Below are 24,170 nucleotides of genomic sequence, written 5' to 3' on the forward strand. Positions count from 1 at the left end.
ATCCAGCCCTGCACCTTGTTGTCTTAAATTCAATGGCATCACTTGATTAGTTAACAACATCCATCAAGATTTGCTAACAAGAATTGATTACATTTTTAGTTCAGCTTCTTGTAATGTGACATCTTGCTGTAGAAGCATTGCATTATGTTAACAAGGCTGTTTCTTTCAACTTGTTTTAGAAAGAGATGCCTGGGGCATGCTAGGAAATTTCCAATGCCCACTAACCTACTCAGGAATGAAGATCCCTGAATTGGTATCTGGTAGATGCTGAGTGAGCTGATCTCAACTGAATCAATCATTGGGCTGCTAGAACTGACTTGCACTTGTGTGGCACAGTGGGTTCAACCAATCATGGTTCACACATCTTATCATCAATATTCCATCTAATTTTCATTTGGCGTGTACAATCACTTCCTCCACAATCCCTTTAAGATTGCTGCACCATCAGACACTCTGAAGTGAACGTTGCTCGTGTGTATGGTCTGTTAGTTTCCGAAACCAGTAATCGGCTATAAATGCACACATTGATTTCCCTATGGAAAAATTGTGAATGACATACATTGCTTGTAGATATTGAAGCAAATGTGTTTGAACTCAGTTGTGATGCCCTCCATGGCACAGTTGGCTGATATTCAATGTCAGTTTGCGATGAGGAGCAAAGTGTAAGTTCACCCTCCAAGCCCCGCACCATTCTGACTTGGAAGTAAAATACCATTCCTTCAGTAACACTGGAGTCAAAATCCTGAAACGCCCTTTCTAACAGTGCCATGACTGTACCCATACCAGTAGGTCAAGGAGGCAGATCATCATCACCTTCTCAATGGCAATTCATGACAGGCAACAAACAATGGCTTTGCCAGCGATACAACATTCCATAAAACAAATTTTTGTTCAGAAAATCTTGGCATGATACTAATTGTCATGTGGCAAGTGGGGAACTTACCCCAGCAGATTCGCACATCTGAAAGAGAAAAAAAATCACAAAATTACTTATATCGGTTGATTTCGCTGAAGTTGGATGCCAAGAAGAGGAAAATTCTGATGTATAAATTTCAAAACATAAATAAAGGAAACAATCTGGTCAAGCAAGAGGACTTTAATTTTTGATGGGAAATTATACGACAGTTACTATCATGCTGTAAAGAATCCAGAACAGCATCAAGTTGGATAACAATTTGACAAACTGAACCCACAGCACCAGAGAAAATTGATCATATCTCATTTGTGAAATAAAGCAATTAATTAAATGACACCTGAGAAAGGAATCCAGTGTATAATTATGTTTGGTGTCATTCAGTGTTTCAAATAGAAGTACCTGAGATTGGTAATTATTGCCATGTGGAAATCAAGGCACAAAGGATTGGTATATAACCTCAACTTATTAATGTACAGCCCTTTAGAGCCTAGATTTGAATCCAGATATATCATTATTTGGAAGCAAAGGCTCCAGTGGATCCACATGAATACAGTCTACTCTTATTAATGCAAACTTTCTTATTGCAGTATTACCTACCGTCTATTTTGCAATTTAATTATGAATTCGTCTCTCCCAACTGATCTCTATGATGGCAATAGAAAGAAATGTGTGGAATTTCCACTGAAATGGCACTGAAAACTTGTATCAATATTGAAGTAAAGGAGATCACTAAATAGACCTTGACATTATTCATGATTGATGACTCCAGAGCAGCATTAAGGTGATTGTACATTGAAATGGATGTGATGTCACAATTAAGTGCTGAATAGAATACATTTACATTGCTGCAATGATATTAGCCATAGCTCAATTGGAAGCACTCATGTCTCAGGCTGAAGCTTCTCAGCTGTTTCTACATTATGGAGAGAGCACTGCATTGACTGACGTGCTTTCTTCAGATAACACTGATGTTCTGACAGCCTTCTGATGTGAATGTAAAGGATTTTCCCTTGCTTGCCCTGCGTTCTGGCCAACATTCATCCCTCTATAAACAGCACGCAAAAAATAAACTTTCCATTATCACAAAATTTTTGCCACGACTGACTACAATCCAGAAGTACTTGGTTGTTTGGCATTTTGGGCTGTCTTGAAATCATGAAACATGCATGCCTTCCCTTCGGTGGATTTTCTGGAACAGTGACCCAATGCAGTGTGTGCCAGGGAGCAGGTGACCTTGAACTCCTGGAGTGTTAGTGAAAAATTGCTTATGCTATGGTGATTTGTGACAGATTAAAAATAAGACCATGAGAATTAGGAACAGGAGTAGGTAATTCAGTCCCTCGAGCCTGCTCCACCAATCAGTCGGATCATGGCTGATCTAACATTTCTCAAGCCCTCTTTCCTGCATTTTCCCCACAATCCTTGATTCCCCTACTGATCAAGAATCTACCTATCTCGGCCTTAAATATACAGGATATATATCTGCAAATTAGATACATCCGCTCCCACAGCTCTCTGTAGCAAGGTGTTCCAAAGACTCACCAGCCTCTGAGAGAAGAAATTGCCCCTCATCTCAATCATTGAAGGTTATCAGCTTCTTTTCAGTTTAGAATAATTGAGGATTGATTTTTGGTTTAGAAAACCCAGAGACTGAATTTTTTTATGACAGTTCAATGGAAACTTGATTGGGGTCAGAAGCAAATATAGTTTCTCCTGTAGGAGTGTGTTTTCAGAGCAGTTAAGGAAATAAGTAACTTCAAGTTTGGTGTGTACAATGTTTGGTGAGAAATCGGAGCTTATCAGAAGCTGGGAAGGTTTATTGTCTCAGTATTAGGACTGTTCGTACATGAAGCGTCCATTGTTCATAGGATAAAACTTGGGAGAATTTGTCAATCTGAACTTAAAGTTTTGATATGGAAGTATAATTTCTCTGAATTTGAAACTCTCGAATGGGTTGTATTGGGCATGGATCAAAACATTGTTTTGAGACTTTCCTAAATTCTCTTCGACATCTAATAGCTTTACTTGTTTTCCCTTTTGTGTAACAAACTTCTGTTCAGTAGTTAAAAAAAATTCTGCAGCCTCTTGTGACTATTTCGTTGTGGGATCTGACTTGCACAATCATACTATCAGCTGGGATCATAACACTGTACATCAAAGTATTTTTTCAATGATAAAACCAAAATAAGGTTTTCTTTTCCCGTTGTTAATTCTTCCATACATTTTTGATATCCTCAGGGAAATATTTAAAAGAGGATTTTGAATCCAACTGATGGAGCGAGCATAATTATCACACATTGAGAAATTGAAAGACTATTGAAACACTGGCATGAATTATAATATCTACAGAGGTTAATTCAACTCTCCCACATTGTCAGACTCTCTGAAATGAATGTGGAAATTAACCACAAACTGAAAGATCTGTTGGATTTTTAAAGGGTAGACTAATGGTGAAATGCCTGAAATGCTGTTTATTGATGTATGTAGGGAGTCCAATTATATGCCATTGTTTCTCACAAGTACTTTACTGTCAAGTTGATTAAATGTTCATATGCAACTGAAAGCTTTTTGAGCTCTGACATTTGGTGCATGGACATCAATAAAAATGTTCTGAAATTTCCATTTCAACTAAAGAAGAGGAACCAAGAATGGAATTGAAAAATATTCGGATTTCTGGGTTGTGGTCAGATGAATTTTCCCCAATGTGTAAAATTCAAAAATAATTGTAACGTTTCTTCAAAATTGCACGTCCTACAAAATGTAGGAATAAATTTTATGTTTCTGTGCTTCTGTAATTTTGACAATTTAAATGTAGGAGTTAATGTGCATAATTTGCAGCTCACAAAATTGGCCCATGTGATTTATCTTTTGCATTTATTTTAATGAAAGGAAGTTTATTTGGGCCATGAATCAGCCACAGGGACTTTCACACTGAAATTTCCCATTTGAGCTCCCATCTTAACATTTCTCACACTGTGCCTGCAAAATCACAAAACAAGACTAGGTCCTTCAGTTGATGATTTACCACAAGATTTTGAAGATTTTATTTGCTCTGTTTATTCAGTGTGCTAATAAGGTATGTCATGTAGCATACATACCTTTGAGAAGCAAGATCACTTTGGAGATATGGTTCTGAAAGATCTTCACGATGGGGTTATTTCTACTTTTTTGGTTTGCTTGAAACTAGTTAATAGAAATAGTTTGCTATGATTAGCCAGCAGTACCTTGATCATTGGTTTTGTTTTTCTATAGGTTAACTCATGTAACATACGTGATGAATACTGGTTTTTAGTTGATCCAGATATCTTGAAGTTTACTCATGACACTATTTACAATGCTGCCATATCTCAGACTTACACATGCAATCTGGATCCAGTGCTTACTGGTGTTTTGATACCTTACATACAAATAGCTGACTGACTGAACACATGATCCTGACTTCATTGTAGAAAGACAATGACTGAAGATGAAACAGGCATGTATATACCAGAACATTACATTTTGTGATGCCGTGTGACATGTGTGTCTGGCCTGGAATATATGCCATAATATAACAATTTTAATTGGGTTATTTGTTTGATTGCTAGACATTAAAGGAGACTGAGATTGTTTTATTGTCGAAGATGTTTACACATGCAGGCATTGGCAATAGCTATAGGCTAACAGGTGGGGAGTCTTCAAAGTCACAAGACAGTGTTAAGAATTTCAATCTGTAAACAGTTATGCTTATAGTGATCGGAACATTATCAGCCAGGAAGAGCTCATAGAATAAGTGTTCCCTGATTGGGGCTGTTAACCTGGTCCAATCAAGGAGTCTTGGTTGACAGATATAAACAGGAGTCTCAGGGATTCTGGTCACTCTAGGAGCTGGGTCCTAGCAAGCTGTGTCAGCGTCACCACATTAAATAAAGGGTAACTTGGTGATGGGATACCCGTCTTTGTGGAATTATTTCAATGCTGTTTTGGGAAGTGAAAGAAAAACACAAATTTGTTCTGGTTTAATGGGCCTGTTAAAACTCAACTTTCAATTCACAGAGGCAGGTTGGGACAGAATAAGGTCTGCTGACCTCAGAAGCAAATTATAGATAGCCATGGAAGCATGCAGTTGCTGAAAAGAACTTGTTAGAAAGCCTGCTGTAATTTTCTGGGACTTTTTCACAGTTGTTTTGAAAGCTGTTGGGCCTTTTAGTGGTCACATCTCACACCCACACCATTATCCCAACTCCATGCTACTCAACCCATGAACCCCTCTGACCAGAATGCTCCTTTATATGCCTATGCTGCTTCATGACTCAGCCCCTATGATCTCTCTAGCCTCCAAGTCAACTCCAGCAGTGTCCACCAAAGGTAAACCTCAGGTGTCATGTGGAGATGGCATAGGTACTTAATCATGAAAAAAAGTCTCAGTGAAATTACATCTTAACTACCATATTTAAGGGTCTACCAAGTTTTCCCAAATCAGGAAACCTGAAATTTGGGAAACCAGAAACCTGGCTGTAAGTGTCAGTAAGAAGTGGTGCCATTTGTTTGCCACTAAGAGCAGTGACAAGTGACTTTCCTTATAAAGCAGTGTACACACTGCCTCAATGTATATAGTCAGTTTACGAGTGGTGGGTTTAATTGTTTTGTAGAGAATAATGCAACGCCTTCATCTTTCTTCATCAAAGTCATGACAACAGGTCGGCAATTACATTCTCTCATCTTCCCAACATATAATTTTCAAATTGAATGGCTGCAATAATAAACTCCACATAAATAGTCTGGAATTTTTGTCTTTAAATTGCTCCAGAACTTTTAAGAGGTTTTGATCAGTGTATACAATTGTCTCAGATGCACTACTGGTAATATAACTGTTGAAATATTGTAATGCCAACATCTAGCTCCAGGTTTCCTTCTTAATTGTGGAATATTTCTGTTGATGATTACTTGGTTTTCTAGTAAAATTATTCAGAAGCATTCAGAAGCAGTATGGTGGCTCAGTGGTTAGCACTGCTGCCTCACAGCACCAAGAATCTGGGTTCAATTCCACCTTTGGGTGACTGTCTGTGTGGAGTTTGCATGTTCTCCCTGTGTCTGCATGGGTTTCCTCTGGGTGCTCTGGTTTCCTCCCACAGCCCAAAGATGTGCAGGGTAGGTGGATTGGCCATGCTAAATTGCCCATAGTGTTCAGGATGTGTAGATTAGGTGAGTTATAGGGGGATGGGCCTGGGTGGGATGCTCTGAGAGTTGCTGTGGACTTGTTGCACTGAAGGGCCTGTTTTCACACTGTAGGGAAGATATGTAAATGCAAGGTTGTGAAAACTAAATGAATATATATTATTCATTCAATTTAATTTCTCTGGCACTTTACAGAATGTTGCCAATTGTTCTACAAAAACATATTTTATCTGTTAAATTCCAGCCTATGCTGAGTTCGAATTTGTTGATTTCTTTCAGTAGTATTTTATTGTTTGGATGTTTGGTTGGCTTGATGACTAGAAGGTCATGCGGGATAAAGCCAACAACATGGGTTCAATCCATATACATACAGTGCTAGTTCATGGAGACTCTGCCTGCTCACCTCACGCCACACTTGTGGAGTAATTACCCTGGAGCTACACATAAAATGCTGTCTCTTTGTAAGAGAGAGAGATGTCTATGGTCCTTTTACTGACTTAATATAGATGAAATCAAAGCCTTCTTACTTTTTTTAACCTTGAACATTGTTCAAAAGCTGAACTTGATCAGCTGTACAAATATTATCGCTACAAGATCAGGTCAGAGACTAGGAATCTTGCAGCATACCAGTGACTACCTGAATTCCCAAAGCCTGTCCACCATAAAATGCAAGTCAGCAATGTGATGGAATACTGTCTGCTTGCCTGGGTGAGTGCAGCTCCAACAACACTCAAGAAACATGACACCATCCAGGTTGAAGCTACCCCCCTTGATTATCACCACAGCCGCAAACATCCATTTCCTTCAGTACCCATGCTGTTACAGCAGTGTGTTCTACCTTCAAGATACACTGCACTTCAGGGCTCTTTAGACAGAACTTTCCGAACTCATGGCCATCACTTGAAAGTTATCCCCTAAGTCATTCACTATTCAGACTTGGAAATATATTGCTGTTCCTTCAGCATCACTGGGTCAAAATCCTCAACCTCCCTCTATAGAGACATTGTGGGTCCACATACAGCAGGTGGACTGCATCAGTTCAAGAAGGCAGCTCACCACCATCTTCTCAAGGCCAACTAAGTGATGATCACATCCTGTCAATGAATTTGAAAAAAAGTCCTTTTCTGCCTGCTCCCAGAAAAACCTGGGTTAACCTACAATATTTGCACTCAAAAAAGACTGTTAATGTTATTCCTTTTAAATTCTGTGTTACTGTTTCTCCTACTCTTTCAATCATGGATCATGTTTGCTTCTGCAAACTGTTCTATTATCACACCCCAGTGTACTTGATACATTTCATTAAATTTTGTGCTCCTGTCATTTTCAATTCATTAACGTTGTTAGTTTATTTAATTAACTTTGTGCGTGACTATTTCCATACCATTAGTTATTGAATTTGCTTCATCCCATTCTCAAGAGTGACAGTTCTAATTATTAGTTTTAGTACTGTCAATCAGAGGCATTTATAATATTTGTTCATGGCAGGGTATAGCATCCTATTATCATGCAGGATATATCTTAAATCGCTACAAGAAGTACTGCAATAGACTAAATCACGCTGCATTAAAGACATCCATTTAAACCATTAATTCTGTGCTGAAAGAGTTGCCGATTAATTCAACATTCCTGTTTCTGCTTCCTCATTGCCTGACAAATGTTTCCTTCCTGAGTATAAATACAAGGGGACAAAAAGCAAAAGTAGAAAGTTATATTCCTTTTTTATTAATCTGACCTTGATAAACTTATCATTTCCCAAACAGAGATCAGGAAGTAGTAGCTAATTGGATAAAGGATTTATCAAGACTCCTTAATTAAAGTGAATTGTCTGTAAACAACAGGCGGGTTCACCAGCTAAATCTAATGATTCACTACAGACCTTAGGCTACCAATTAACAAAGTCACCGGAGATCACCGTAAACACTAAATAATAGGTTTAGGTTGAACTAGATATGCCTGTTGGTTTCAGTTTCAGAAAAAAAGTGCATTGTAATTAGGAAGGTATGCAACAAAACCAGAAATATTTGAATGGCCAGAAGTATATTCTAAATTTAACCTATTTTTCTAATCAACCTGCTCTTGGATGTTATTACATACCTCTGGAGCAGGCGGTTCTTCAGCCCAGGCCTCCTGGTCCAGGGGTATGGACACTACCATTAAAGTACTGATTGATCAAGATTCCAATCAGGTGCTACAATTTGTATCCTAAGACATCTCATTTGTAACAGATTGATTTAATGACTATGCAGTAGCTTCTTTCAAGAATTTTTTGCAATATTGTACGAGTTTGAGTTATGGTGCATTTCTTTTGCCAGAGTTAATTAACCTAATATTACAAATGGGCCAAGATATTTGATAAGGTAATTCCAAAAGAACTATTACTGTGTCATTTAATCAAGATGTTATGACTGCCACTTGAACCCATTTGCAGTTGCTATTAGAACTTTGTTTAATTATATGAACGAAGTCAGGCCTTCGGTTTTGACCCTAATAAAACTTGAGCAAGTAAAGTTGGCTTACGCCAAATAAAATGAGCAGCCTCATAACCTTGTGCTGCAGCATTTTACAATACTACTAAGTTTACTGCTTCCATTCCTTATTTATATCGACCCAAAATGTTAACTCTGATTTCGCTCCACAGATGCAACCAGACCTGCTGAGCTTTCCCAGCAATTTCTATTTTTGTTACTGACTTACAAAGTAAAATTTAAAGATTATGAATGGAGAGGATATGTGTAATTTACATGTTGTTTTATTTTTGCTGTAACTCCTGGTTAATCAATATTATAATACATTCCCTTTCAGTCTGCCAGCATAAAAACAGTTTCCACTTGTCACCAACTCACGCTGCCATTCTTATGGCTCTTTCATATTCATTACACTGTTTTGTTATAGTCAGTCCTTGAAGCATAACAATCTAAGCAGGTAAAAAATCCTTGTGTTATCTTACCAGGTAGTATAGTGTAATGTAGTAATGACCTTACAGGTGGTAATTCAAGTTCTGAGTATAAAAGTATCCAATAATGTATTTAACTCTATCATTTTATAATCTTAATTGCATTTGTGAGACTCCATTTCTTATTTTCTTTGTCACTGCTTCTCAATTGCACTGTCTACTCAGTCAACTCAGTTATAGGGACAGGCTGGGACTTTTTTCGCTTGAGCGTAGGAGGTGGAGGAGTGACCTTACAGAGGTTTTTAAAATCAAGAGGGGTATAGATAAGGTGAATGTCAGGTGTCTTTTCCCTAGGGTGGGAATTTTCAAGATTAGGGGACACATGTTTAAGGCGAGAGGAGAAAGTTTTAAAAAGGGTGTGAGAGACTACTTTTTTTACAAGACGGTGGCTTGTGTATGGAATGAACTTCCAGAGGAAGTGGTAGATGCGGGTACAGTCACAACGTTTAAAAGACTTTTAGATGATTACATGACTAAGAAAGGTTTGGAGGGATATGGGGCCAAGCACAGGCAGGTAGGTATGGTTTAGTTTGGGATTATGGTTGGCATGCACTTCTTGTACCGAAGGATCTGTTTCCATGCTGTATGACTCTACAACTGGCAATATTTGCCGATAGATGCCCAGAACTGAGGCCAAGTTTTTTTTTCTGAAGAAGGGTCTCGACCCGAAACATCAGCCTTCCTGCTCCTCTGATGCTGCTTGGCCTGCTGTGTTCATCCAGCTCTACACCGTGTTATCCAAGGTTTAAAATCTGTTTTTCATTCCACTGACTCTGGATTAAAGTTTCACCTTTATTTCTGCATACACGTTAGAATATCACAGGTTAAGAATTCTGTGTCAGGAATTTGGAAAGTATGAGCCACCATCCATGTTTAAATGGTCCTTGTTTTATGATGATATGTATCTGATTGACTCCTGAACAGTCATGCTGAAGACAATTGTTTCTTTATATCTTTATCCATTCTTCTTCCTACAGCCAAAGTTCTCCTTGGCCTTTTGTCTGGCAAGCAGACAAGTAGTCAGCCAAGAGTATTTTGCTGGGAATTATGAATATATACTGTCATTGATAACTTCATTGAAAATATTTTCATTCTCCCCAAAAGGGAACATAAGTTTTCAGTGATAAACCCAGAGTGGAAATGGATCTTTGTTCAAAAATTAAGACACTTAGTGACATATCTCAGAAATAATTGTCCTAAAAGGAATTTGTTGTCATGATAACTCAAACTCTAAATTAAGTAATTAATTTTGTAATGATTAAAACACCTTAAAACGGATTACTCATTTATTTTTTCTATATATGTATTGGTTTTACTGCTCATGAGGATCCTATCCCAGAAGGTGACTGTCAACTGAATTCAGTGATGCTTGTAGCTTCCTAATGTCAGTAGGACATTGATTGGAAACAAATGCTTCTGAAAAATAAATGTGAACTTTTTGAAATGGGCTTTCAAGATCCAATGAAGAAAGGCTAATCACTGTTTCCAGTGATCACAGAAATTCAGTGAGTTGAATATCTTTGTGGCTATGTTCCCTCAAAATTCATTGAACCATACAGCATTGCTGATATTTCACTGAGTTTTGATTTTCTTTCTAATGGTTTTAAAATTCAGTTGACGTATATCAACAGATAGGGTCACCATATCTTGAAGATAGCAAGTGCAGTCAGTTCTGAACAATCTCATACCCTGAGGAGATAGCAGAATTTAAATTTGCACATGAGTAGTTATGCTTCTAAATGGTCTAATTTAGACTGGCAGTCTCTGAAGGATGAAACAATTTGAAACATTAAGCTAGTTGTCTGGACTCATGAAATAGATGAATGAGGTTTGCAGTGTGTGTTGTCAAGACTTCTTTCCTCCTGGGTTAGTTGCTGTTGGGGTCAATTTAATTCTGCAGCATTGCTCTAACGCATTCAATTCTCATGTTCTTTAAAGGGAGGAAGCTCTGCGATCTACATACTTTGAAACGCCAGACGATCTCTTGTCCTCATTTGGCCCTGTGCGTGACTGCTCCCGGGATAATGGAGGTTGCACGAGAAATTATCGTTGTGTGACTGATCGAAAGATTGACACCACAGGATGTATGGTATGTTATAAAGCCACATCAGTATCACTGCAGAATGCATGTTGCATAGAAAACAGTGTCACTGAAGGGTATGGTTCATTTATAGATAACACAGAAAGCATTAGAGATACTGTTAAGCTTAACTCTTGGTATGATGCAAACATTGAAGTGCTTCAAGAGTTCAGTAAATTAAATATACTTTAGCAAAGTTGTATTATTTTTAATCAATTGTGAAATGTAGCTAGTCTTCAAGTCTGCTGACCTTTAGAACGACCAGTGGTCCTAAGACAGTACAACACACTTGCCAGATTAATATTGAGTGGTTCTGCTCAGCAAATCAACCTGGTTAACAGCTTATGAAGTCAAACCACTTATTCTATCTCTTATATTCAGCCAGGATTTGTAGTTTTCACACTGCTTCTCTAAAAAATAACGATATCAGTGCTGATTTGTGAATTGATTGCAGAGAATCATAAAATCCCTATAGTGTGGAAGCAGGCCATTCAGCCCATTGAGTCCACACCGATCCTCCAAAGAACATGCCACCCAGACCTACCACCCCCCCCCACCCCACCCTATCCCTGTAACCCTGCGTTCCCTATGGCTAATCCACCTAGCCTACATATCCATGGACACTGTGGTCAATTTAGCATAGCCAATCCACTTAACCTGCACATCTTTGGACTGTAGGAGGAAATCGGAGTACCCAGAGGAAACCCATGCAGACACGGGGAGAACATGCAAACTCCACACAGTCGCCAGAGGGTGGAACCAAGCATGGGTCCCTGGTGCTGTGAGGCAGCAGTGCTAACCACTGAGCCACTGTGCCACCCCTAATAAAAACAAAAACATAATGTTTGTACTTTCGTGGTTTTATTTCAATGTAAACAAATGGAAATATGTAGCTTTTCATACACAGATATTGCCCCTCTTCTCAAAGGTATCGGAATACAATTTTGTGGTGGCTACCATTGATTCTAAATTCAGGGACATGGGACAATTTACATAGTTCTGGAATAAGCATCATGTATGTCATCCATTTGCCCAGCTTGCAAGGTGGAACAGTCTTTGGGAGATTTGGATGGTGGTGCTAAATGGCCTGTGTCTGTTGTTCTGTTTCGTGGACCAGTAGTTATTATTCTGGGGTAAAAACAGAAAATGCGGGAGAAACACAGCAGGATTGGCAGCATATGTGGAGACAGTTTAATGTTTGTTAATGTCTTCATTGCCAAAGAAGAATCGTGTCAGGTGCATAGCTTTAACTTTGTTGAGCTTCTCCAGTTCACAGTTTCTGTTTTTATTTCATATCTCCAGCAGCTGTGGTATTTTGCCTTTACTTCTTACTGTAGGGTTTCAAAGCCATGAATTCAAATCACACTGATTCAAAATAATCTGTTAACATGTAGGTTTGTTAATTTGTTGATTGTCGATGTCTAATTGACTGAAGTGAAGCAGCTATTCCTGCCTGGTCTGACCTAAACCAATTCCAACACAGCCTGAGTAGTTGATTTCTCTTGGCCCTATGGCAGTTTGAAAGGTGATAGCTGCAGTCTTGCCTGCATCATCTTTTTGCCCTGAACAAATAAATACCATTCCAATCATAAAAAAGTATATAATGACAAACTAGTTAACCATGAGGAGCTGACAACCTACACAAAGCTGCTTTTCCCCTTCCCTGACTTAGAAACAAAGCCTTGTATTTTATATTATTGGATAATCTTGGTATGGGACCAGTAATATGTTTATTTATTTATCTATTTTAGAATGCAAAGTATTTTTAATGGAACAAAGCCACAAAGTTCAAGTTTAAATCAACATATTTTCGCCACCAAAATAGAACGTGCATATAAATAACTGTATTCTATCTGAATAGTGTTATGGACCAAACCAAACCATTCAAAACATATCAAGGAGATAGTCTAGGGAACCTATACACTTAACTTCAGAAAAGAACTCATCAACACCATTTAACTGGTCATGTGTCAGAAAATTAATGTTTAAGTTATGCTTTACACTGTGTTAAATCGTCACTTCATTCTCCAGGATCTGGACCAGAGTGTTTCTTAACTTCCATAGAACTGGTTGCCTTTCTTTTCTTTTCCCAGCTGGGCAACTTTGAATTCCAGAACCTATTTTTATCGTGAAAAATGCAGTGGAGATTCGTCCCTCTAGCCAAGCTGGGTGAATCTTTCATTCTTATTTTAATTTTTGCAAATTTAGTTTCTTCAGTATGACCCCATGTTCGCAAATGCAATTCATATGGTCTCCAAGGAGCCAACATTTTCTTTCCTTTATCTGCAGTGCTAGTTACTTCTATTTTCCAGCTCATACCCCCAGCTCCCCAACACGACCATCACCCTTCCACTCCAATTCTAACCTGTTTGTTTGGTCAGGGATCTCTGAAGAGAAGTCCCTGAGCCAATACTACAGTGGCTTTCTATGGTCAGTACCATCTCAAAGCCCATCTTCATGGCAACGTGATTCACATGGACCTTGTATCCAGATAGAAATGCTTATTAGTTATCATTTAGACTTTCAATTCCATTTTAAGTCAAAATTATATGAATAGTTCTAAACAGAAGCATTTACAATACCTGACGTTCCGGAGACCTCCCTGTGATTTGGGATCACAGATGCCTGGGCCATTGTTTGATGATCTTGTACCTTCTTCCCAGCAAGAAAACTTTCTCCACCCCGCACTTTAACTTTTCACAATCAAGCTGCCCAAACTTGTCGTCAGATAGAAATTAGAACAGGTCCAATTTTTCCTTTTAGTCCTCCATTTTAACTTGAATTAATTATTGGGTCACCCTTCAATGCCCATCACTAATTGCACTGAAAAAGGTTGTGGTGAACTGTCTTCTTGAAACATTACAGTCCTGAGGCTGGGATGGTTAACTTCCAACAACCACAGCCATCTACCTTTGTGCCAGGTATGACTCCACCTGGTTTAAATCCTTTATTGTGGCTTTAATTCAAAATAATGGCTTGCAACAGCATTTCAGAGGGCAGGTAAGTGTCAACAATGTTGCCATGGGTCAGGTTTCACATGTAGACCAGGCCTGGTGAGAATGGCAGATTTCCTTCTCAAAATGGCATTAGTGAATCATTGCAAATACCTCAGGATGGTTTCTTATTGTAGTGCTATTTGATTAAAAATATCAAACACTGAAAGTCTTCCTAATTTGTTTCTGATACACCAAATTTGCAGTGAATGAAATACTCAAATCAAAAAGTAGATATCTACAATGATTTTAAGGAAGTAGAGACTTTACTATTACCAAGAGTAATTACCAAGAATTCGGTCGGGTTTTAATTCCTGTTTGGTCTTATTTTATATTGTGAAAGTTAACTGCCATAATTCATATTGTCTAGCCTGGAACTCAGGCATTTTGTGTCTTCCCTGAGTCGTTCTGTTCAGAATTACATTACTGAATGTAAATGTATGTTGCATCAAAGATAAGGTTTATTGCATTGGAATTGGAGATATGATTTAGTTCTCTTAGAAGTAAGATAAATGTTCTTCGTGCTGTTTTTTAAATATTATTGCGCACTTTCAAGCTAGATTTAGTGCTAAGGGCATTATTCGTCAGGGAGATGGGATTCGTGCGAGGAAATATGATGAACTGAGCATATGTCACTAATGATTAAGTCAATTAGTTTTTGAATCTGTTTGTCAGATATTATTGTTTCGGTACAGGAGTCAGGCACAATGGGAACTCACCCTACAATACTGTTGGTATTTTAAGATAAATTCCTTTGACTTTGTTCCACACCTGTTGGATGTGTGTATGCATCACAAAATCTGATGGATGTGAGTCCATGTGCATCAACTTCTAATGAATTCAACATCAAACAAATGAGGTCTATGATTGGACTGAGAAAAAGCAGCTCTGTAACATAATAGCCTCAATTAAGCATTCACATTCACTTAAAAGCTGACTATTTCTGAACCAATTAAAGTTATCCCATTGTAACTCTGGGTGTAATTAATGGAAGGATTATAGTGGTCTTTTGATGGCTGGAACATTGATAATATCATGTCTCTGTGCTCTTCCTGAACAAATAAAAAGAGTTAAGATCTCCTGATCATAACAAGGACTTCCTCCTTGGATGAGTCTTTGCTGTTGGAGTAATGTGATAACAGTTGAGTTCTTGTCAAGGAGCCCTCCTTAGATTTGTCACAAAATTAGAAAACAATCTTCAATAGCTCTTCAGTCCTTTATTGGACGCAACCTTTTAAATTTTAAGCTTGCTTAAATGACACGCATAGTGCTGTCAGTTTCTATGGAGCTTTTATATTGTATTGAATTCTCAATGAGATTACTCTTACAGGGCAAGGAATTCTTAAATCATTTGATTACAGCAGTGAAACACCTATTTCAATTATGACAGCTTGCATTTTTATAGCATCTTCAACATGTCACATGTCCTACAGAGCTTAAATTTTAATTAAAATCTAGTGCTCTCAGCTTCCCACAATTTGTTTCACTGCTGAAATGTTTTAACTTTTTTAAGGTGTTTTCTATTTAGTTTTACCTCTCTTAGATTTCCCTAGCCATTTTATTTTTCATTTATAACTCCTCGGCAATGCTATTTCACTCAGATACTCCCTTTTTAATATTCACTTTTGCATTATGCCGTTGTTCCCCTTTCTAAATTGCCTTTTCTAATTTTATTTTTGCCTAGGCATTTCATTTTGAACTGTACTTGGTTCATTCTCTTTTGAAGTCAATATCTACCTACTGTTCATTCTATCTTTAAAGTTATCTCCACTGCAAGCAGACGTCCCACAAAGGATCTCACAGCATGATGTTCTCCACCAACAAAGTGTTGCACATTAGTATCTCATATAGTTATTATGCCTTCAAAATGTCAACAGCAATCAAATGAGTCTATCTGTTCACTTTGTTTTTTATTTGGCTTTTCCTCAGTAGTACATTCAGACTTTTTTTAGTTTTCATGGAGTGTGGTTTTCACTGGAAAGATCTTGTAGTGGAGTGTTTTCATGCCAATGGCTGGGCCACAATCTCTCAGTCCAAGTCCCAGCTCAATACATGCTGATCAAGGAAAACATTTTGATGATCAATCTGTAAATCCTTCTCCTACACCATGAAGAGTGACAGAGACTCCTGTTCAACAATGCTGTGGTTCGTAGGAAGTGAAGCTGGCTGTTAAATCAGCTGCCAAAAACAATAGAAAACACGGTTGAGCCCAAGGTGATTGCCAAGCATTGTGGTGGCTCTCTGGAGCATGGGAAAAGCTGAAAGCAAACAAAATGGGACGTGGTTGTAGCTGCTAAAGCAAGCATTCATTGCCTATTCCTAATTACCCTTAACAAAGCTGTCATGAGGCACCTTCTTGAACTGTTGTGGTACTTTTGGTATACGTACATGCAGAGTGCTGTCAGGGAAAGAATTCTAGCATTTTAGGCCAGTAAAAATAATGGAGCGATAAAGTTCTAAGGCAATATGGTGTATATTTGGAAGACATCTTATATGTTGCATTATCTCACATTTCTGCTGCCATTTCCCTGTAGTTGTAGAGGTCCTGTTTTAGAAAGTACTGTTAAAATAATATTATGAATTACTGCAAAGCATCTTACAGATGGTATACACTTCCATCACTGCACCAGTGATGGACGCTGTGAATGGTTAAAGCAGGCTGCCTTGTGATGCATGATACTGATGTTTTTTTTTGCTGTTCGCTCGTAGGACCTGGGCACTGCTGGCTGGCCAACATTTATTGTCTATTCCTGGTTGCCCTTGAGAAGATGGTGGTGAGCTGCCTTCTTGAACTGCTGCCATCCATATGCTGTGGATCGACCCACAATGCCCTTAGTAGGGAAGTCTTGGAATTTACCCAATGAAGGAAAAGCGATATATTTCCAAGTCAGGATGGTGAATAGCTTGGAGGGGAACTTGCAGGTGGTGATGTTCCCATGTATCTGCTGTCCTTGTCCTTCTAGATGGAAGTAGTTGTGGGTTTGGACAATGCTGTCTATGGATCTTTGGTGATTTTCTGAAGTGAATCTTGAGGTACACTGCTGTTGCTGAACATCGGCGGTGGAGGGAGTTTATGCTTGTGAATGTGGTGCTAATCAAACAGGATGATTTGTCCTGGATGGTGTCAAGCTCTAAAATGTTGTTGGAATTGCACCCACCCAGGCAAGTGGGGAGTATTCCATCACATTCCTGACTCGTGCCCTATAGATGGTGGGCAGGATTTGGGGAGTCAGGAAATGAGTTACTCACCGCAGTATTCCTAGACTGTGACCTGCTCTTATAGCCACTGTGTTTATGTGATGACTCCAATTGAGTTTATGGTCAATGGTCACACCCAGAATGTTGATAGTGGGGGAGACAGTGACGATAACACCATTGAATGTTAAGGGCAGTGGTGAGATTGTCTCTTATTGGAGATGGTCATTGCCTGGCATTTGTGTGGCAAGAATATTACTTGCCCCTTGTCAGCTCCATCCTGGATATTGTCCAGATCCTGTTGAATTTGAACATGGACTACTTCAGTATCTGAGGAGTCACAAATGTTGCTAAACATTGTGCAACAATCAGCAAACATCCCACTTCTGACCTAATGATGGAGGGAAGGTCATTGATGAAGCAATTGAAGGTGGTTGGGCTGAAGACACTACCCTGAGGAACTCCTGCAGAGATGTCTTGGAGCTGAGATGACTGACGTCTAACATCTAGAACCATCTCCCTATGTGCCAGGTATGACTGCATCCAGCGGAGAGATTACTGTATTGATTCCAGTCTTGTTAGGGGTCCTTGATGGCACATTCGGTCGAATGCAGCCTTGATGCCAAAGGCTGTCACTTCCGCCTCACCTCTGGAATTCAGCTCTTTTGTCCATGTTTGAACCAAGGCTGTAAGAAATCAGGGGCTGAGTGGCCCTGGCAGAACCCAAACCGGGCGTCACTGAGCAGGTTATTGCTGAGCAGGTGCTGCTTGATAGCACTGTCACTGACACCTTCCATCACTTTACTGATGATTGACAGTAGATTGAAAGGGCAGTAATCGGCTGAGTTGGATTCATCCTGCTTTTTTACCTAGGCAATTTTCCACATTGTTGGGTAGATGCCAGTGTTGGAAGTGTATTGGAACAGCTTGGCTAGGGAGCGGCAAGTTCTGTAGCACAGGTGTTCAGTACTATTGCTGGAATGTTGTCAGCACCCATAGCCTTCACAGTATCTAGTGCCCTCAACCATTTATTGATATCATGTGGAGTGAACTGAATTGGTTAAGTCTAGTTTCAGTAATGCTGGGGACCACTGGAAGAGACCGAGATGGATCATCCACTTAGTACTTCTGACTGAAGACTGCTGTGAACGCTTCAGCCTTATCTTTTGTACTGATGTGCTGGGCTCTTCTATTTGTGAGGATGGGGATATTTGTGGAGCCTTCTCCTCCAGTGAGTTATTTAATTGGCACCACCATTCCTGACTGGATATGGCAGGACTGCAGAGCTTAGATTTAAGCTGTTGGTTGTAGCATCAAATAGCTCTATCTCTTGCTGCTTATGCTGTTTGGCATTTAAGTAATCCTGTTTGGTAGCTTCACCGGATTGGCACCACATTTTTTCGTATGCCTGGTGCTGCTCCTGGCATACCATCCTGCACTCTCCATTGAACGAGGGTTGATCCCCTAGATTGACGGCAGTGGTTAAGTGGGGGATATGCCAGGCCATGAGGTAACAGATTGTGTTGGAGTGCAATTCTGCAGCTGTTGAAGGCCCCAAGCCCCTTATTGATGCCCAAACTTAAGTTGCTAGATCTGTTTGAAGTCTGTTCCATTCAGCACAGTGTTAGCTCCACTCAGCATGATGGATGGTATTCTCAATGAGAAGGGGGGACTTCATCTCCACAAGGACTGTGCAGTGGTCACTCTTACTGATACTGTCATGGACAGATGCATCTGCGGCCAGCAGATTGGTAAGAATGAGGCCGTGTATGTTTTTCCCTCTTGGTGGTTCCCTCACCAGCCGATGCAGACCCAGTCTAGCAGCTATGTCCTTTAGGACCTGAACTGCTTCATGGGGTATGGAGTCAATTTGAGGACTCCTAGGGCAACTTCTGCCTGACTGTATACCACTGTGCCGCCACCTCTGCTGGGTCTGTGTTACTCAATGGGAGAGGACATATCGAGCGATGGTGATGTTGGTGTTTGGTACATTGTCTGTCAGGTGTGATTCAGTGAGTGTGGCTATATCAGGCTGTTGTTTGACTCGTCTATGAGACAGATCTCCCAATTTTTAGCACTGGCCCCCAGATGTTGTTAAGAAGGACGTTGCCGAGTTGACAGAGCTATTTCTGCCAGTGCCTTTTCTGCTGCTTAGGTCAATGCCACCTGGTCTGTCCAGTTTCACTTCTTTGATGAAAATTGTTAGGGTTGCAGTTAGCATCCAAATGGAGAGTGTTATATCACATTCACAAATGACACTGCATTCACAAACATCCACTGCTTCTACCACTGACACTTAACAACAGTAATACGTACAATCCACTTGTTGCACTGCAAAAATTTGCCAAAGATCCTCAGGCAGCACCTTACAAATCCATGATGACTTCCATCCAGTCAATACATATGAACACAACGATATGCAAGTTTCCCTTTGAGCCACTCACCATCCTGACTTGGAAATATATCACTGTTTCTTCACTGTCGCTGGGTTAAAATCTTGGAATTCTCTCCCAAATGGCATTATGGATCTACCAAAGCACATTGACTGCAACAATTCAAGACGGCACCTCACTTTCACCTTTTCAAGGGCAACCAGGGACAGGCAATAAATTCTGTCCAGTCAGCGATGCCCACGTCTTAAGAGTAAATTAAAAGAAGAAATTCCTGATGCAGTTGGGCCTTGCAGATAGCAGACTGGTTTTGGGAGTCAAGAAGTAAGTTAACCACCACAGAATTCCCAGTCACTGACCTGTTTTTGTTGCCAAAGTTTATCTGTGGTTTGTCCAGTTAAATTTCTGATCAGGGGTAAAAATGTTAAGGGTGGAGAATTCAGAAATGGATGTACCATTGAACATCAAGGAGAAATTGGTCCATTCTCCTTTGTTGGAGATGGTCATTTGTCATTATATGGCACCAATAATAGTTTCAATTTATCCACCTAAGCATGAGTGCTCTCCAGTTTTTTTTTCTCAGGTGAGCATGGACAGCTTCAGTATCTGAGAGTTATAAATGGGACAAAACACCATGGTCATCAATCAACAGCTGACCTTAAAATGGTTGGAAGGTCATTGTTGAAGCAGCAAAACTTGTTTCATTTTGGATATGAGCCTGACAAACTTTGGCACTGATGCCCTGAGTCCACTGAATTTTTGAAAAGGTCTGAAGGAGAGACTTGATGTGAAACATTAGCTCTGTTTGGCTCGCCACAGATGTAGCTAGGTCTGATGAGTTTCTCCAGCATTCTCTATGTTTGTCTCTGGAGCTTAGTTCTTTTGTTCCTGTTTGGAATAAAGTTCTAATAAGGTCTAGAGTGGTCCTTTAGAAATCAAAACTGAGCATCAGTTAGCAAGTTATTGCTGAAAAATTGTCACTTAACAGCACTTTCAATACTTTCATAATGATCAAGAGTAGACTGATGGCATAGTTATTGACTAGGTTGGTTTTGTCCTGTTTCTGCAGACAGGGCACAATTAGGCAATTTTCCATATTTTTGGGTCGAGGCCAGTATTCAAGATATAGCAGAACTTGACTAGTGACACATATAATCCTCATGCACAAGTATTCAGCCCAACAGCTGCGATGTTCGTGGCACCCATAGGCTTTGCGGTATCCAGTGTCCTCAGCCGTTTCTTGATATCGCATGGAGTGAATTGAATTGGCTGAAGACTGACATCTATGATGTTGGAAACCTTGGGAGAGACAACAGATGGATGATTCACTTGGCACTTCCGACTGAAGATGGCAGCAACTGCTTCAACCTTGTCTATTTTTTTTTCAATGTGTTGGGCTCCACAGCCATTCATAATGGGGATTTTTTTGAGTTTCATCCACTCAATAGTTATTTATTTGTCCTCAATCTATCATAATGAACAGTGTAAAAATGTAGAGCTTGATCTGATCTCCAGATTATAGCTAAACTGTCTCTCTATAGCATGCTGCTTCTGCTGTTTCATATGTAATTTTAATACTTTGTTGTAACTTCAAGAGGTTGGCATTTCATTTGTAAGTATCCCCGGTGCCGCTCCTGGCTTGGTCTCCTACTCCTCTTTGAACTGGATTTGATCCGTCACTTGAAGGTAAAGATTGAGTGAGCATGCCCTCTGTTCCTAGACTCTCTCACAAGAGGAAACAATTCGCTGCAACTATTCTGACAAGCCTCCCAAGAATCTTATATATTTCACTGAGCTTGCCTCTCATTTTTCTGCATCTTAGTGAGTAGTATCCAATGTTTTTATGTATACATATATATGTAAAACATATATGTAAATAAAAATCCATCTGTGCCCAGTTTCAACTTGGTGAAGCTTCTCTGGATTACTTTTAATACTCATTTGTTTTTCCATAGCTGTGGGGACCAAAACTGTTCACAATATTCCAGATGATATCTGATGAGTACCTCCAGCCATGTCTACCTTTAGAGCTCCTGTAACACACCCTACTCCTCTTTCACCAGCCAATTCTCTGTTCCTTTCTCATTAGAGTGTAGTCTTCATAAAAATCCAACCAAGTGGTGCATCCATTGTAATCCAGTAGCAGTCAATGAAGTGAAGTCAACCCTCGACTTTTGGTCCCAAAATCTTTCACTTTTCATGTACATCGTGATAGTTTTAGGAGTGGGGTTGGTGGTAACAGTCTAGGAAGTCAATTTCACAAGCATTGATTTGTTACTATATAGTCATATGTTATATAGTCATACTATAGTTTTTGCATAAACATTCAGCATCCAGAACTTGACTTTTGCATGAGTATTTGTGGCAGCACTATGAATTGGCCTCACAATATATGACTCACCCCATTATCTTATGCGTTGACTTTGATCCTGATCAAAGATACAAATTTCCCAATATGAAAAGAAAATCAAAAGGCATAAGTGAAGAAATAAAGGGTAAATCTTATAGAATGTGAGATCTCTGTACCAACCTGTTTCAAATGTATGACTTCTCACTGCAAAATATGAGTGGCAGAATGGAGTGCACATTAGCTGGGGACTACACTGGGGAGGCAATGGCCGAGTGGTATTATCACTGGACTGTTAATGAAGAGACCCAGATAATGTTCTGAGGACCTGGGTTTGAAATCCCACCATGGCAGACTGTGGAATTTGAATTCAATAAACATCTGGAATTAAGAATCTAATGATAACCATGAATCTATTGTCAATTATCGGAAAAAACCCATCTGGTTCACTAATGTCCTTTAGGGAAGGAAACTGCCATCCTCACCTGGTCTGGCCTACATGTGACTCCAGACCCACAGCAATGTGGGTTGACTCTTAACTGCCCTCTGGGCAATTAGGGATGGACAATAAATGCTGCCTAGCCAATGACACCCTCATCTCATGAATGAATAAAGAAAACAATCTACTGTTAGAATCCACTGCCAAATTAAATGCCAATCAAGCATTTAGCCGGGTCTACCTAAAATCCAGGGCCAATGGGACCATAATCCTACCCTCGAGAGCTGCCTGCCCATCAAACGCAGGCAGCTCTTAATTGCTCAGCAGCACCACTGGGAAGCTAATGGCTGTTTATGGTAATTCACTCACCAAAGGCCAAGAATCGCCAAATGACCCAGGCTACAGGTGGGTCATGATGAGAGCAGAGTCACATAATAGAGTCAGGAGAAAGGTCAAGGGGTTAGCTTTTGGTTGGTCTGGTCTCTCAATCAGATATTAAATTGGTGCAGGCTTGGAGGGCCGAAGGGCCTATTCCTGTGCTGTAATTTTCTTTGTTCTTTGTTCTTTGTTCTTTGTTCTAAATATCACTGAATGAGAGAAACCTTCCTGTCTCTCACTTCCAGAAGCCCACAATGAACCTTGTTTTGTGAACTTCCTGCATGGCAAGTTCACCACCTATCAGTGGGTGAATACCTACCATGGTGGGATGAAACTTCTAAGTGGGAATTAATTGCGAACGCCATTAGCTTGAGGAGGCCATCCACAAGACCTTTCACCATGGATTTAATTGGGACAGAGGTAGGAAGGCAGCTGGATACCAAATTCTCCTCAGGAAAAGCCATTAAGTTCCAACTCAGTTTCTAATGCTGTCATATTGACCATCTGTTTATTCATTTTAAGCTGAACGTGAACAGCTTTTACATTTCAAAACAGAATTTTTCTTCTAGTTTTGAAATTTCAACTATCATAAAGTCTCAAGGGAAAAGTTATGTTTTCAGCAGTTTAGTTTCTAAAAATCTAAATTGCACCATTTGATGCAAGTGGGCTTTGGATGTGGTAATCATTTAAAGTTGTCATATAACATTGTGAAAGCTATAGCCCTAAAGTCAAATTACTCCTCCAATAGCATAACAATTATAAACAAATAAATCTTTCTTCTTTTCAAGTAATTAAGTAAAAACCATAACTTTTATTGAACCTTAGGTTGTATTCAAGCAACATTTACTTGGCCAAAGATTTTGTCATGTTTTTAATCAACGTGACTATCTAACAGATGGTGAAGTAGCTAATTACTGTGTGCTAAAATGAAACAAAGTACCACAGATGCTGGAGATCTGAAACAAACAAAATAGAAGTTGCTGGAGACCAGATACCAAATTGCAGAGATTCTAGAATACTGGACTTAAAATCTGTCTTTGCTCCACAGGTGCTACCCTTGAGCTTTTCCAGCAATTTCTGGTTTTATTTGTAATTATTGTGTGTGTTTACCTTTTGTGTTGAATTTGGACCGTTCCATGTGTTGTTCCAATTAACTGCAAAAACAGGGAACTTTAAGTGACAAATGGACTTCTTGCAGTCCTGAGCTGTTTAGGAGTCAAAGGTTGACCAGTTGTAGCAGAGATAGTAGGAACTGCAGATGCTGGAAAATCTGAGATAACAAGGTGTAGAGCTGGATGAACACAGCAGGCCAAGCAGCATCA

At 39.5% G+C, this 24,170-nt stretch overlaps 1 protein-coding gene across 1 annotated transcript in view; it reads left to right on the forward strand.

Moving 5' to 3' along the window:
* Positions 1-24,170, forward strand: part of LOC109912707 (astrotactin-2-like) — a 1,431,562-nt gene that overhangs the window by 732,970 nt on the left and 674,422 nt on the right. The window contains exon 11 of the mRNA XM_048613352.1: positions 10,965-11,115. Coding sequence (XP_048469309.1) covers positions 10,965-11,115 — 151 coding nt within the window. The remainder of the gene's footprint in view (positions 1-10,964; positions 11,116-24,170) is intronic.

The sequence above is a fragment of the Rhincodon typus genome, chromosome 28 (assembly GCF_021869965.1).
Source record: "Rhincodon typus isolate 14 chromosome 28, sRhiTyp1.1, whole genome shotgun sequence".
Classification (NCBI taxonomy): domain Eukaryota; kingdom Metazoa; phylum Chordata; class Chondrichthyes; order Orectolobiformes; family Rhincodontidae; genus Rhincodon; species Rhincodon typus.